The following is a 17500-nucleotide window of genomic DNA, read 5'->3' on the forward strand; positions in this document are numbered from 1 at the left end:
TGAGAATAATGTTTCATGTTGAAAATGTTCTCTTGGAGCGTGTTCTAGCGATGAATCATGTTATGGTTTTCAGGGGTGTGAAAGGAAAAGTTACTATTGACATGATTTGAACTGTGTAAAACATTTCAAAAATAAAATCTGTAGAATGAATTGATGCAGTAGTCTTCAGAGCTTTGGACGAAATGTCTACGGATCTCTAAGTTCTGAGTTCCAATCAGACCAAAGTTGATTTTGACGTTCTTACTTTGAGGTCAATAGTATTAAAAAATTCCAGTCAGTTATTAGGGTCCAGCTAATCGATTATTCTCTCCACCTCTAATATTTCACACCTTGTACCTATATTAGAGATAAAATATAAAGGAAGTGAAGAGGTGGATCGATAAAATCTTCAGAGCTTCGGATAAAATGTCTTACGGTTTATAAATCTGGTTCCTTCGACTTTCACCTATTCAGGGCAGCTAAAATAAAGTATCAATCATATATACAGATCGATATAATCGAATATACCCTCACATAAAATTTTGGCCATGCACCGTTGTAAGAAATTATAAAAGAAATCCGAACCAACAAAAGAAGAATTAGCACTTAAATTGTGGTTTAAATATGTGAATTGAGATGGAGGTTAGTGTGCCGGATTAAATGATTGTCGGTATTTATTACCATTGCTTTGATTTTTCAGTTAGTATCTCGTCAGAATTAAAACTTTTTCTGCAGTAGCAACATTAAAGAATATTTTAAAGAATTGGGTAAAAGAATTTATATTCTTTACTGGTTTCAGCTACTGGACTGCAGCCATGCTGGAGCACTGCTTTGGAGGGATTTAGGTAAACAAATCGATTCCATTATTTCTTAAAGCTGGTACTTATTTTATCGGTTTCTTTTGATGAACCGCTAATGTATAGGGACGGAAAAAACCAACACTGGTTGCCGCTATCTGTATGGGGACAAACGCGAACTCACGCCTGCACACACTCGCACACACACACACACATATATATATACATATATACATATATATATACATATATATATATATATATATATACATACACACGATGGGAATCCACACAGTTTCCATCTACTCATTTTCACTCGCAAGGCACCGGTTAACCCGGCACTATAACAGAAGACGCTTGCTTTAGGTGCCACGCAGTGGGAATGAACCTGAAACCACATAGTCACAAAGGGAGCTTCTTAACCACACAACCATTACATATATTTTCACATCGATTAGCATCACAGAGGTGGAGATCAGTAGAACCAATAAAAGTCGAGTAGATATAAACAGAAAATCGATTGCCTGTTTTATTTTTTTGATTGCTTTAAGTTAGAAATATTCATTGGGTACTCAGCCCTGGAGTATGTCTATTTTATAGTGTGTATGTCTGTGTGCGGAATAGATAATGAAACGAACCTTTCGTTGATGTTCTAAATCGAACTTCCTCATGGTCCTTTCTTTGCAAGGTCGATCGATTGGAATATTGATTAGTAACCTTTAAACTGTGCAAAAGGATTACATAAAAGTGTGTGCTAAACGGGCAAAAAATAAAAAAAAATCTTTCTTTTTCTTAAGGGCAATTTTTATATCGATTTTCTCTTTAAATAAGTCCAAAAACTATAATTGTTAGTCTTTCGTACAGTAAAATCTACAATCTCATTATGGAAAAATGCTGTAAAAATATTTACTTCCCTTTCGTGGTGGCCGTATCCATGTGAAAGGTTTGAAGCATCGAATGATAGGTTCACCGTTTAAAGGTTAAGTGTTCTTACAGTCGTCAACAATACTGAAGAAATCACAAACATTTTAATCTCCTCGGTGAATCAGTTTTGTGCCGAACAACAAGCCGGGTAGAAGAGTACATAAAACGATATTGGTCTGCTTATTTCTCCGTAAGGAACTAGAATCTTGTCAGTAAGTATTTTCACTTAGTCGAAAACTTTCAGTCGTTTTGCGTGAGGAAACTTGCAAGCTGCAACATCAAATAGCACATAGCACCAGACACCTCAGGGTGGGCCTTGAAGTTCATTGACGTTAATGTAAATGTGTGGAAATTAAAAATTAATTTCACACACAATACGTTTCAACAAAAGTGACCAGATACAAATTTAGATATTTTATTATGCAGTCAGAACCAGTTTAAATACACATACAGAGGGGCGCACGTATTCGGCCATTTGCATATCGCACACACATAATCTCGTTCTCTCTCGCTATCTCTCTCATATATATGCATCCACATAAAATATTTCTTTATTGGCCATTGAGAGCCCAACATAGAAGGGACAGACAACACAAAGTGGAGTCATAAAACAAAGAATGAATGAAAATAAATTATAAATAAATGGAGGTGCGATGGCTACTCGAATCCCACTCTCCAGTAGTACGATTTAACTGTTTTTTATCAAAAAATCTTTTCAGTTTTTTATTCTTTTTATATGATCTTAAAACTTACATTATTTTACCAGTTTATATACGGTCTCAAATCGTCCAAGTCCACGACTGGAGGTAGGGCATCATCCACCGCCTCCACTACTAATAGGTCAATGTTTGATCCGAACAATTTCCTTAATTTAGCGTACCTTTCCTTGTCTATTAGTATACATTTAGTATCTTCTGTATATTCCACAGCCAGTAATTTCACTTTAATCACCGATTTGAATTTGGTAATTTTTCGTTTGATTGCCGTGCTTTTTGTGTACGTCATAATATACGCTTTGTTTTTACGGGGACTTTTGAGGGACTGTGTGTTATGCCTGTCTGTGTCTGTTTGTCTACGAGGTGAACTCGGACTAGCTGGGGCGGTTTCCTTTTTTTTGTGTTACTGGTGCTGATGTATGCTGTGTGAGTGTATCTTGTGTGTTGTGTGTTTGTTGTACAATGTCTTCTGTATTAGTCTTTTTCCTCTTCTTTGTGCTTTTCGGGGGTGTATTTACCGTTTCCCTTTTCTTTCTTTTGGGTACTTCGGTAAATCCCTCCTCCTCTGTGTCTTCCATACCCTTCTCCTGGGCTGGGTACTCCTACTTTGTTCATGCTGAATTGCGTCATGGAGCTGTTTTTCTTACAGACCAATATCGTTATAATATGTACTCCTACTTTGTTCATGCTGGTTTTCTGTGGTTTTACTGCTTATCTGGGAGCACTTTATTTTAATGTGCCCCTTTTCTCCACAGTGGTAGCAGGTGGGCTATCTTCCCTCTATCACCCCTCTCAGCCTTATATCTTCAGGTAGCAACGCCTCTTCTGCTATTTCTTTCAGGTTTTGCTGGGTGGCCTGGATAACTATTTCCAGGCCGTAACCTCATCAATTCATTTTTTTTGTTCTTGCCACTTGTATTACCTTTGTGTCTTCTTGGGTTCCGTACATCACGGTTGCTACCAGCCACGCTTCTTCAATATCAGGTGGCACCCTGCCTATCCTAATTCTTGCGACTCTTTTGCCGAGTGGGTCGGCAGGAGCACCCATTCTTGTGATCTAAGCGGCACAGCGGAGTGATTTATTGCCTCTTCTTCGGTGGCAAACCTCACTACCACTGTGCCATATCTTCTTCCTCTAGAATAGAATGTTACAACACTCTTTACTTCTTCCAGACATTTCTCAATGGCTTCCTCTGCTGCCATCTCAATCTTCTTACTGGTTATGGACAGCGTTCTGTAAACCACTGTCCTCGTTTTGTTGGTTACTTCCTCGGGCGGGGGTCAACTTCAAACATGACTCCTCCTTCTGGACCAGTTCCTTGTACTCTTCCAACTTCTCAGGTTCAATTATGACTTCTCGTACCTCCAGCGAATCCGTCGCGGTGATGCGGCTCCCAGCCGCAGAAGCACAGCTCCCAGCCGCAGAAGCACAGCTCCCAGCAAGGGCTCGTTTCGGTTCACGAGTCATTTTTTTTCCGAGTCTCTTCGCCTCAAAATGGGAGAAAGAAAACAAACAAAACACAGGCCCGCCGGCAAAATGACAACAGCATTCAACAAAATTCCACAACTTCAACAATAGGCAAACCCGCTAGTGAGAACTTTCAACAAAAGATTTATCTGCAAGGGATCACAAATGATTTTCTCAACTGTCGTTCACAAGGTGCACACATACACAACATACTGAATTGTTTTTATTTTGCGCAAGTCGAGTTTTTGAAGTGGGGTGGGAGGTGTAGAGTCGATTGAATAAATTATCAAATTGTTTTTCTTCAAGTTTAGGTAAATAACTGGTGAAACCGATCCCACGGTGGGATTTGAAATCAAAACCTTGACCCTGTCATCAATCTAACCTTTATGTGTGTGTGTGTGTGTGTATACACACACACACACACATTGTATACATATATATATATATACATATATATATATATATATATATATATATATATATATATATATATATATATATATATATATATATATATATATATATATATATATATATATATATATACACTTTTCTACTCTAGGCACAAGGCCGAAAATTTTGGGAGAGGGGCACCAGTCGATTAGATTGACCCAATATGCAACTGGTACTTAATTTATCGACCCTGAAAGGATGAAAGCAAAGTTGACATCGGCGGAATTTGAACTCAGAACGTAAAGACAGACGAAATACCGATTTCTTTATTACCCACAAGGGGTTAAACACAGATGGGACAATACACACATGCGGGGACAATTAACACATGATAGAATGGAACAATGAAATTAAACAATGATGATGGGACGGCCACCCCAGCCCCACCCCGGGGCGGCAGCGTTATTTCAATTATTTCAACAGTTCTCAATAGTTCCTTTCACAGTCTTCGATAGTTCTTTTCAAAATTATCTCAATAATTTATCCAAAATAAAACTACTCACCATTTTATATAATCTTTTATTTCCTCGTAGTTCACCACTGGAGCGCTGGGTTCGAAATTCACCTCGGGCCCCAGTGGGTTTATATCTGTCGGGAAGCCTCTTTAAATTTTTTATACTTTTCTTTTTCTATTAAGATTCATCTCATCTCCTTATCGCAACCGTCTGAGAGGTCCACTTTGACAATGTCTTTTATTATGGATATCTTCTTTTCTATTTTTTGTGTATATCGATATGACATTAAATATATGCCGTTCCTATGTACCTCCTGCGTCTGTATGTCTGTTATTTTTTGTTTTTGTGATTCTGTACTACCATGCGTCTGTTCTTCTATATTTCTTTGTGACTGTATATCTGTGTGTTTGTCTGTGGGTCTCCATGTTTGTGTGACTGTAAGTCTGCATGTTGTGTTTGTGTGTCTGTGTTTTCAGGTTCTGTGCTTTTAGGTTTCTGCAATTCTGCGTTATCTTCTACGCTTCCGAGTGTATGTATGTCTGTGTGTTTATGCATCTGTGTATCTGTCTGTGCGATTGTGAGACTGTATGGTTCTGTGGTAATGTTCTGCTATTATCCTCTTTCCTCAGTGATCCCACTTGATCCTGTGATTTGCATTTTTTCCCTTGTTCGACTTTCGGCGATGAGATCCTCCTTTCTTTCTTCCTTGATTTAGCTTCCTCAAAATCAGCTCTCTACTCCTCTTCCTGTGACTGTTTCCTCTCCTCTATCACGCCTTCTTGCGTTACCATTTCTTTGTTTTCCATTATTTCTGGGCACCTTCTTCTAATGTGACCTCTTTTGCCACATTCATAGCACTTTGGAGGTCTCCCCTCCAACATTATGTCCAGTTTGTCCTCGTTAGGTAGTTCCAGTGTCTCCGGTATGTCACTGTAAACTTTCTGACTTGCCGTAAAAAGCACCTCCAATCTATACCCCCAATAATTTATTTGTTGGGTTCTGCTTATCATAATTATCCTTACTTCTTCTCCCTCTCCTTCAGGAAAAACTGCTGCCATTACCCCTTCCAACTCTATTTTCGGTGGGATCTTACCCACTTTAATCCACGTTGGAGGTCTACCCAACTTATTGGGAAAGAGCATCCAATTTCCTTTAGTTAACGTCTTATTGGCGTATTTCTTTACTGCCTCCTCCGACACAAATGTGATCTCTACAGACGCGTATGTCTTGTCTCTTGTAAAAAAACGACACATCTTGCAATTCCTTCAAACACTCCTCCACCTCCTCTTTCATTGTACTCTCTATTCTTTTATTTTTCCTTGAAAATTATTTATATTCCACGACTCCAATTTCCATTTTCGTCTTTTCCTCCTCTGATAGGGTCAACTTTACGTTTGGCCCCTCCTTCTTTATCATTTCTTTATATTTTCCAATTTTCTCAGCCATGTCTTCATTCCAATGTATTTCATATTGCTTCAGCAGGCCTGGGACGACGGAAGCTCGACTCCTCGTCGCTGCTGCATACGTCTTCATTTTCTCCATCTCAGTAACGCCCACCAAACAATAGTGGCGTTATACTAAAAAAAAAAATCGCAGCGAGTAATAACACGTCCGACCAGTAAACTCACACAGACGAAATACCGCTAAGCGTTTCGCCATATGTATCCATCAAGTACATATTAAATTTTATTATACTTGACCAATATTTTTGAAGCAATCAACAATTTTCATCAAAACAATGATATAATTTGTCGATTTGGAACTTATAGCAAAGCAGCATGATAAATAACATTTTTTGTCTTCCCATTCAGGGGTCGGTACACGTAGTTTTTCTGTCTAAACTCTTTCTTTCTCTCTCACTTTCTGTTGATTGTTTTCACCCATCACCATCACCAGTACCACCACCATCACCACCACAACTGAAATACACGCACCATTCAGACTTCTCACGCCACCACCATCAATACCTTTGACTTCGTCGCCTTCACCTCCATCACCTTCACCACTGTCTTTCACATCACTTACTCTCAGCTTCAGCTGCCACCACCACCATTGTCCCTGACTGCTTCAGCTACCACCATCATCACCGTCGCCTCTGCCTCTATCACAACTACAGCTCATACTATTACTTATTACTATCACCCCAACATGAGCAATAGTACGAGTGTCAATGAATAGTGAGAGAGGGGGTCGAAGTGTGACACACTGACTCACAGAAATTTGTTTTCACATTTATTATATATATATATATATATTTTTATATATATACATAAATGGCAATTTCTGTCTGTCGCTGTGTGTGTTTGTGAATTTGTTACTTTAACTCCTCCGAGACTATCCAACCGATCTTGATTAAACTTGACACGTGTGTGGGGCTTATACCCATGCGGTCACTTACGCACTTGGAATTTCAAAAAAATCGATAATTGTTAATCAGCATCGATTTTTCAAAAATCAATAGGACATTTCAACGCAAATTCTCATATGAATGTTATTTTCTGCCATAACTTTTAAAGTTTTCAACCGATTTTCTTGAAATTTTATACACAGATGCGCTAAAGATAGGTTGAGAAAAATAGATTTTTACCTAGATCACTCAAGCAAAGAGTAAGATGATTTTTGATTAACTGATTAACGAAACTTGGCCTAAATTGCTGTGGGGTTCCTCAGTTATTTCAGCATTCTCAGATTGTTGTAACATGTATTTTCTTAACACTTAAGATTGTCGGTTCTAACCGTTGCAATCGATATTTGATTCTCAAGATCAATGGAACTGCACCCATGAAACATAGTCGTCAAATTAAGTGCCTGTGCACTTTAAATTTTCTCTCGGGCTGCAAGAGAATTTGCCCAAATATATATATATACATAATTGTGAAAGAGGACAACAAATGTTAAGGCAAGGCAAGCATCTCAAGTCATATACAATATTATTATCGGAAAAAATTCAGTCTTACAGCTGTTTCTAGGATATCCCCGGATACGTGATTCTGTCATCAGAGGCAAACAGGGAAAAATAGGGAAAATGAGAATGGTATATATTAATGACATGATGACATAGAGGAAGGGAGAAAAGGTATAAGGAGAGGAAGAGAGAGAAGAAAAAAAAGAAGTTTAAAAGGTCATAGTTCAACTTTCCGATGCTGGAGAAACAAGAGCATAAGTCCTTAGGTACGATCCTGCATAAATCCATGTGGGTTAAAATCTTGATATAGTAAACATCCAGAGAAAAAAGACGCGAACATATCAACGTTCAATAACAGAATATATCCGCTGCATGGGAAATCTGCAATGGCTCTATAACTACCGTCTCGGCTATAACCTTGGAGCCCTAGTAATCTGTTACAGCACTTACCTAGCGTACTTAATCGTTTAGATCACCCGTGAACTAAACCACCATACTTTGTATACACACACAAGGGGCTAAGCATAGAGGGGACACACAGGGAAAGACAAAGGGATTAAGTCGATTACATCGATCCCAGTGCGCAACTGGTACTTATTTAATAGACCCTGAAAGGATGAAAGGCAAAGGGAAACCGTCCCTCACGCTATTGTTCAGTGTCCGGAGATATCTGAAATGTGGGCTTATGCCGAACACCTGTTGTCCGGCGAAGGAAGAGTACAGCTGTCGACTGAGTCAATTATAAAAATTGACCCACCGGGAGTTTTAACAAACGAAGGTAAGAATTGTTTTCTCACGGTTGTAGCAATAGCGAAAGAGGCAGTATGGAAGACTAGGATAAAAGGAATTAAGACAGGCAACTTTATCTCTGGCCACAATTTACGTTCATTTTTTACTTTTCATTTGAAAAGGAAAGTGTGGCTGGAGAGGAGATGTCTGTCGGAGTATACGTTCCAAAAGAGATGGAAGCATGTTGCACGAGTATTGTGCGTGCAAGGAACCGTGTGAATAGACGGAAAAAAAGAGAACAAAAAAGGTACCAGCAATAGATCGGGGTTTGTGGGGTCGGAGCGTGGCCTGATCATCGCTTCATTTGTGTTGTCTATGTACTGTTAATATCATTCGAGTCATATTTTATGTAAACCATATCGCATTACTGATCCCAATCAGTTGTTTTGTACATTTCTACGTTTAGCCCCCCGTAGGCAATAAAGAAATTGGTATTTCGTTTGCCGTTACGTTCTGAGTTCAAATTCCGCCGAGGTGGAGTGTTCGGGTGTTCCAACCTATATGGATCTGCTAGCTGAAAGTGACTTAGCAGATCCCATAAGCCTGAGTTACATTTTCTGTTCATGTTCGAGCCAACACAATCTGTGTGTGCCTCACATATTGTGTTAAAGTCTCCTAACAATACTAGCGAATGTGACGTGGCCAGGAACTTGCCCAGGTCAAGAAAATATTCACTTTGCGGGCCCATAATATTGGGTGCATAAATAGCAACTAGCCTGATTATCTTGCCATAACTGAATGTCAGGTCAAGAACGACCAGCCTGCCTTCTGGATCAGAAAAAAACAACCTTTTCTCGGCTACCCGGTTTCTTTTTAGAAGGACCAATACCCTACCCTCACCTCCCGCCCGACTCAGAGAAACGTATTTCTCATAGCCATTCAGGAGGAGGGACAGATTTCTTGGCCCCTTTACTCGGGTTTCCGTTGCAACAATCACATCCAATTTCCTTGACCTGATGTCATTTAGGAAGCGTCCTTGCTTCCAGCTAGACATCAAGCCACGAACATTTATACAACCAATTTGAATAGACATGACTTACCTGTTAATCAGGGCTGTCCGGTGGAGGGGGACCCTCCACCTTTTTTTGATACAGGGTCGGAGGTGGAAGGTCTTGGGAAATAGATTTGTTAAAATCCCGTTTCATTACCGACACAGAATTATCAGCTAGAGGTGGGGGGTCTCCACCTTTTCCTTTTCTCGCGGGATCGGGGCTGGTAGTCCATTAAATATAGACTTATTAAAGTCCAGTCTCATAGATGATACTGTATAACGATATTTGTTTTGTAAAATTCTGAGTCTTATTTGAGACTTCATACACGTCATAATTGTTGTATTTCTCCGAAAGGTTATCTATTTTTTTTGCTGTCTTAATTAATTGAATGTCTCTCATTAGCTCAGTATCTTTAGTGTATACGGCTATTATGCCTTTCTCCTCTTTTCCTCTTCTTGCAGTCTTTTTTGGTCGTTGTTCTGTAGTAGTCGCCGCTCTCGGTTGAGTTGCTGATTGTATTTTTCTTTTGTTTGTTTTTTCCTCGTCTTTTCTTCTTTTTCTTCTTTCTCCTCTTCCTCATTTTCCTTGCAGTTCCTTCGAATTGGCCGCACAAAAAGCATCGGAATTTTCGGCCCTCAACAAACACCACGAGGGTCTCCCCCCTATCTGAATTGTCTCGGGAATGGCTTCAATTAGTTTTGGGCCAGCCTGGATGAGGAGACTAACTGTTTGGCCAGTCCAGTTAGCGTTTTCTGTAGCGGCAGCCTGGAGGAGGGTAACTTTCTCTTCCTGTTTGATTAGGACTGCCTCCACCAACCACATAGGATCCACTTCCGGTGGGACCCTTGTTATTTTAATTCAGGACGTTCTCATCCCCATATAGGTGGGGATAAGCGCCACGTCGTCCGTTTTCAGTGTTTCTACGGAATGTTTTTGTGCTATTTGTTTGTTGGTAAACCTTACTTCCACCGTACCAAACTTCCTGCCTCTTGTCAGATAAACCACGTCGCTCCAGATTGGCTTCAGGCACTTCTCTATCTTCTCTTCTGTAATTCTCTCAATTTTTCTTTTTCGCAAACTAAGTTTTAAATGTTATTGTCTTCTGGTTTTCTTCTTGTATTAATTGCTCCGGTGGTTGTATTTTAACCACGTTATCGTTTATTTCCATTATTTTTCTATATTTCATATAGTCACACTTGTTCGTCGAAAGCAGCCGGGTTCCACCCCCAGCTGCCAACGCAAAACTTTTGTTTTCCTTTTTTGGTTGCTCAGTCTGGATGCTAGGTACATCAATTATTCTTTTGGACACAATACTTTTGTTTTGGGCAAACTCGGATATTCTTCAAGTGAAAGTTCTGACGAGCTTTCGGAGACATCTCCAAATATCTCATACATTTTGTTATACTTTTTTGCAACGGGGGAATCAAAAATTCCTTTTGCGGGGGAATCCATTGTTTCTTTGCACGTAGTTGGCTCCTCGCCAGACAACAAGAAATTCTTCGCTTCACCAGACATTTCTGTTCCAACGTTAGGGCTCTCGCTAGACGACATTCTTCCTCCCCCCACCAGCGGGGGAATGAACAACGTGTGCTTTCTACAAGCACTTAGTGTTTTCAAATGAAAACTCCAACAGTAACGAAATTTAACAGAAACAGCAGTTATTATAAATGATAACACTAAGAAACAGCAATTTTCACTACGAACACATGTGCGGCGCGTAACAAACAAAACTCACGGAGACGAAATACCGCTAAGCATTTCGCCTGGCGTAGTAACGTTTCTGTCAGCTTGCCGTCTTTTGGAGAGAATAACATTGAAAAAAAAATTCACAATTTGTTTTTTTACCGAAAAGGCTTCTCCCATGGTTTTTAAGTATGTAGTGCAAAAAAAAAAAAAGAAGCACACCCCAAAAAACAAAAAAAACAAAAGGTCCAAATGGATCCGGAGAGGGGTGGAGGTGGGTGTTGTGAAGAAAAAAATCAAATTAAAAAATTTTTTTTTCTTAAAATGATGCCTCCCATCATTTCGAAGGCCGTGGTGAAAAAAGAAATTAGTTAAAATCCCCGTCAAAACAGAAAATCCAACTTATGTGGACGTCCTGATCCGAAACTCTTTCGGCGTAGGGCATGAGTGGCATCGTGAATGTGAGAGGGGGAGAAAAGTTACTAGGAGTGTGTGTGTGGTGGGGGTGTAGGGATGAGATCGAAGCTTTTAAATATAAGTTCTGTTGAGTAATCGCCGGGTGAGGTGATGGGACGGCTCAAGTTGTTTGGTTTATAGATTTGCGAGGAAAGTATACGGTGGGTGCGCCGGGTGCGGAAAATGAGGCTTGTGGCAGTGAAGAGAGAGGAGAAGCAGATGGGTTGGTGGTTGGTGAAGGTCACGAGGTTTTGGAAGTAGGGGTAGGGTAGGGTAGGGTAGGGTAGGGTAGGAGGGTAGGGTAGGAGGGTAGGGTAGGAGGGTAGGGTCCTGTAACGGAAGTTATATATGATGTGGGGGTGGAAATGTAGAAGAAAGCCGCGATGAGTAAAGGTAAGTTGCGGGTTGGAGTATCAAGTTATTTTAAGGAGGAGTTGAGAGAGTTGCAAGAAATTAGATGTAGTTAAGGAGAAGAGCATGGAGTAGAATTGCTTAACGTAGCTGTGGTGGTCACGGAGGAAGAATCTGAGTGAAAGTAAAGTGAAGTGAACTGGGTCGTAGTTATTTGATGCGCAGAAAATAAAGAGCTGAATATCAATTGTAATCCGATGGTAGTCCAGGAGATTTCCAAGAAGCAAAGTAGAATCCAGTGGCAGAGATCCGAGAATGAAGGTTGAATCCGATGATGTGAGAGAAAAGGAAGAATCAATTGGATGACTGTAAGAACCTGTAGATTTAGATGCAAAAATAACGATGAAAATAATTTCAAAAAATTAGAGATCAACCAGACCATTTAACACAGGCTCGATGTCTCATTCCAGACATTAATTGTCCCTGTGAACAGAGCTTAAAAACACCTTTAATTGAGGATATGACAATGTGGTTTCTGTCAACCGAAACAAAGAGTAAATAAAACAAAGCAGTCGTTTTACATAAGATGAATTGTCGTGGAATCGAGGACTGCACCAGAAATGTGGACTGCATCATTCTACACCAGAATCCTTCGGTGTCACTATATATGTTAGATCTCACAATACCTGATCATCTCATGTCGATCTCACATGGACAGAACTATACAAAAGAGGCTCATAAGATTCTTTTCAAAATAAAGAAATGTTTTATTTCTGGAGAGTTGACTGCCCAAAATATGAAACCATATACGGGAACCTGCACACATCTACGGAGCAGCGGAGCTGTTTTATTAATGGAAAATTTAGTTCGCACGCCACTGAGAGCCTACCATTGGCTCACAGAACCACAGGTTTCCTCTTGGTCTCTTCTGCCGCAACTATAACAACCTCTAATCCTCTGAACTGGCTACTTGTATTCTATTTCTATTCGAAATCACCATCTGGCATACTGTTTAGCTTCCTCTCATCCATGCCTACAATATCTCATCAGACAGTCCATGCAATGTTTAAACTCAACGCCATATAAATCATCATATGCACGGTGACCAGCAAAATTGAAAACGATCACTTGCGTATCTATTCTTAATCCAGTCCATGTATATATCCATGTATATATCCATGTATATATCCATGTATATATCCTCGTTCCAACCATTTTTATTAATATATACATATCTTATAATAATTCTGCTTGTTTCTCCGTTACTTTGGTCGTCCGTAATGCTTCCCCGTGATTAGTTGAAAGGCAAGGGAGAGTGAGACTGGAGGAGAGAGGTGGGGAGTGGGAGATGGAGGGAAAAGGTGGTGGTGAGTGAAATGTGTAATTTGCTTCTAATTAAATTTTTTCCTCCGTTACTTAGCCCATCTGTAACGCTTTTACGTGATTACTTGAAAGGAAAGGCGAAGAGCGAAAGAAAAGGGAGAGAGAAAAAGAGGGTAAGAGAAGGAGAGAAAAAGAGGGAGAGTGCTGTGAATAAAGTACACAAAGTGTACATATAAAGTACATTAGGTAACCATCGTCCTCTAATTTCCTTCATTTTTCAATGATTAGCAGATGAGCGGCTATCTTTTGAAACAGACACAACACAGGCTACGCTTTCAGTTTTTTTTTTGGATAGGTTTACCATTAATTGGATATGTTTACCATTAATTCCGTGAAATATTCACGGGTCTCGCTAGTATATATAAACTTGGTTATTTTTGCATTTATTTATATATGTCAGACCTTGTGTACATGTGTACTTTGAAGTGAAGCAAGCGAGGTCACAGTCACGTACTAAACACTTCATACTTCGAAAGAACAATTCTTTGAGCTTTTCTCCCTACCAAAGTGGATTTATAAGCGTTAATCGATTTCATCAGTTTTGGAAGACTTAAAAGCTCATTTTGCTACCCTTTACCTCCGGCTGTTAAGAAACGTAGCTTAGTGGTTTGAGTGTTGCACTTACGATTGCAAGATGGTGGTTTCGATTCTTGGACTTCTGAGATGTATTGTGTTCTTGAACAAAGCACCTCATTTCACGTTGCTCCAGTTCACTCCACCACAAATAGGCAACTCTGCGCCACACTGGCATCTCGTTTTGGGGGGAATGTTCTGGGCTCAGTTACTTATGCAAGTCGAGATTAAGACCCGGCCTTATACATCCCTAAGACAAACTTTAACTGGCACCTCTAACTAATTGAATAAATAAAAAGTAAAACAAAACGCTTACAGCCATTAAAATCTGCTCCGCGGTTTCAAATCCTGCTTACAACCCTGGAAATATAATTAATGCCAGGAAGTCTTAATTAAACTTCAAATATAATTAATGAGCTTGCAGACCAACGAGGGAACCGTTATATCAGGCATGTATATAAATGTATACCCATTACCTATTTCTCTATCTTCCATCGCGTTTTTTACTTGCAATGCTGAACCTGAATTCTCTGAAAATCTGTAGAGATAAACTTTAAAAATGAGAAAATCGCACTGATACTACAAAAGCAAGGCACAATATTAACTTGTAAACCTTTAATACTCGGTAATTTATTATTGTTGGGAAACGAAATACTGTGTCCTCGCTAGCAATTAAAACTCAGATGTATGCAGTAGACATGTTTCTGGGTTAAGCTTAGACTGTATAAAAGGAGAGTTAAAAAAAAAATGATAAGAGAATAGGCATGTGAAACTACGGCTAATTTGTGTTTTGAATAGAGCTATCAGGTTATCGCTTGATCTCTGCTCTCTCAAGCATGAAAGCAGAGCCGTCAAGCACTCACATACGTTTAAAATGTAAGGACTCAAAAATGTATTTTTCTTTTGATATTCTCTTTTGATATTAACCTCCTTTTATAACCCAGGTGAAATTTCATTTAGAAGTTTACATCCTACCATCTGTTTCCGACTGTCACCCCGTTCTATCGCCTTTTGTTATTTTTCTTTATTGTTTACAGTATTAGCATACTCATCTTACAGTAAAAATGTGTCTCTAAAAGTATTTAGTGGCCTGGTTAAATTCAGTCAACCGCGATATTCTCATTATTTGAAGGCTACCTATCTCAAATTTTAAGAGACATTGTCTACATGAAAAGTAGAAGTCTCCTACGTAGTCTCTCAACACCCTCAAAATAATAGTTAAATATCCCTGAAATCTCATCACACCGTCCGAAAAAGGAAGAATACATTTGATAATATATATATATATATATATATATATATATATATATATATATATATATATATATATATATACATGTGGTCCCTTTAATGGTCACTGGTATTACGAAGAGAGATAATGATTTCGTTATGATATGAAATAGGATTAGAAGTTTGAAACTGAATTTTAGAAATTATATGGAAAAAGATACATAGATGTCACACATTTAAAATTGTTTTTGTTTACTCAGTAGGAAGTCCCTATCCCACACTAAAAATGACTGCCAGGGGTTAAACACCAAGAATTAAGTTCTGTTTTAACTACAGAAAGATGATAAGGCAGTGCTCACGATCCTTAATTATTTTTTGTCAGGTCCCACAAGACGACTGGCTGAAAGGGAGGATCATGAATTTAACCCGGTTTGTGCCGAGATCAGAACAATCATCTCTCCTCGTCAAACGGTCCGCCTGTCCACTGGTCCACCTGTCCACTGGTCCACCTGTCCACTGGTCCACCTGTCCACTGGTCCACCGCGGGGTCACCTTGCCAGCTATTGCTGGAATTCACTTAATGCGGAGCGGACTGGGCAACGTGAAATGAAGCGTTTCGTTCAAGGACACAAATTACAACCTGGTCCGGTCCTGGGATCGAAACCACGATCTTATGATCATGAAATTAACGCCATAACCACTTGGTTACGCGCCTTACACTAAAGGAAAGAAGGAAGTTATATGAAAACCAAACATCTTATAGGCCCAGGCGTGGATATGTGGTAAGAAGCTTGCTTCCGGTTTATCGTTATTCAGTTGGATTGTTGGTTTTGTTTGTGATACACGTGCTTTTTCGCTGTTTTGGCGGTGTAACGTTTTTCCTCTTGTGTAAGGGGCGTCGTGTGAAGAGTTGTGAAGAGGTGAATTCTTCTTCTTCAGAAATTGAGTCGTCTGAGGAGGAATTATGCAGCAGCAGCAGCAAAGGGAAAAATTAAAGACGTAAGTCTGGGGGAGTTAAGCAAGTTCAAGGAATTGTTTGAAAGTGAGGGGAACGATTGAAAGTGTTCCCCCACAAAAGTAGAAAGAACAATCGACTACAGAACGTACGCGGTGGCAACAAGGAAAATAGACGTGGTGTCGGAGGTACAAGTCGAAAAGGCGTTAAGGCCAGTCTGGCAGGAAATATCTTATCTTGCCAGGGGACGAAAGTACAGAAAGGTGGAGGTGCAGTCTAGGGAGATAGCTACTGCCAGACTGCACTCAGCCACTCCATTGAAAACGAAGTGGTGCTTCTACCCGTATACCTTGGAAGACGTACTTCCTGGGTTAGGGTAGAAGACGTACCACCAGAATTGCTTGTGGCCTGGCTGGTGGCTGCCATACTGCTGGGCATGGAGAAGAAGGTAGTGGTTTTACAGGGCCACCAGAACATCCCATAGGAACTAGCAGGGACAAACCTTTGAAATGGTGATACAAGTTGCGGAGGAAGACATAGGAAAAATGGTAGAGAACATCATAGTTGGAGATACAACGTTGAAAGTGAGAGTGGAGGGAAAGATTCTGCGGTGTTATAAATGTGGCTTGAAGGGCTACATTAGAGCGGAGTACCCTCCACCACTAGAAAAGGCTAAGGAGAGTGAGAAAGTGGTAGGTGCTCGACAGCCCGTGGAGGAAAAGGAAAGCGATATGGCACTACAGACGAAGACAAGTACTAGCATCGAGGAAGAGGAGACAAACGCCAGCTGGGAGATAGCGTGGAAGAAGAGAAGAAAAAGGAGAAGGAGGGCACATGTGGTAATGGATGACCCCCAACCCATACTCACCCGGCTCCCAATCACACCCACTCTAACCCAACCACTCTCTACAGACACCAATACTCTCCATGCCCTGTCCGACATAAAAACAAGTGGAAACATACAGCAGCCTCAAACTTACCCAACCCTGCCCCGTAAAGAAAAATATGTAGTAATCTATAATGGACATAATGAAGAACTGTGCGATGAGGTGGACTCGTGGGACAGAGTAGTAAAGGTGGATGTATCGGGAGTAAGGGGGTCTGCCTGAGAAATTCTCTGCGTGCTGGCGGACCCGGAGTACGTGTGGAGATTATATAAGTATGTGGAAAATCTGGACTGCGAGTGATTGGTCAAGGAAATAGACACCAGCACAATGCTGGAATAGATAAGGTGCATTGATCATTCTAAAAAAGTACAATATATACATTAAAAAAAAAAACTGATTAAGAAATTGTTTTCAAAAAAAGTTGTATTAACAGGTTCAATGAAGTCGCTTGGAGGCCGAACGGCTTCATTTCATCTTTCATTATATTAATTCATTCTTTTCCCT

General features: G+C 40.0%; 1 protein-coding gene across 3 annotated transcripts in view; it reads right to left on the reverse strand.

The window, feature by feature from the left end:
* The window catches only part of LOC106879056 (sodium- and chloride-dependent glycine transporter 2), an 82405-nt gene that overhangs the window by 36024 nt on the left and 28881 nt on the right, over window positions 1–17500 (reverse strand). Inside the window, exon 1 of one of the 3 annotated variants that reach the window (XM_089360948.1) lies at window positions 1415–2045. The exons of the other annotated variants lie outside the window; for them this stretch is intronic. Coding sequence (XP_089217074.1) covers window positions 1415–1447 — 33 coding nt within the window. The 5' untranslated portion in view covers window positions 1448–2045. Of the gene's footprint in view, window positions 1–1414; window positions 2046–17500 lie in introns of those variants that run through there. 3 annotated transcript variants of the gene reach the window in all.

Source organism: Octopus bimaculoides, chromosome 12 (genome assembly GCF_046866305.1).
Source record: "Octopus bimaculoides isolate indiv1 chromosome 12, ASM4686630v1, whole genome shotgun sequence".
NCBI classification, from domain to species: domain Eukaryota; kingdom Metazoa; phylum Mollusca; class Cephalopoda; order Octopoda; family Octopodidae; genus Octopus; species Octopus bimaculoides.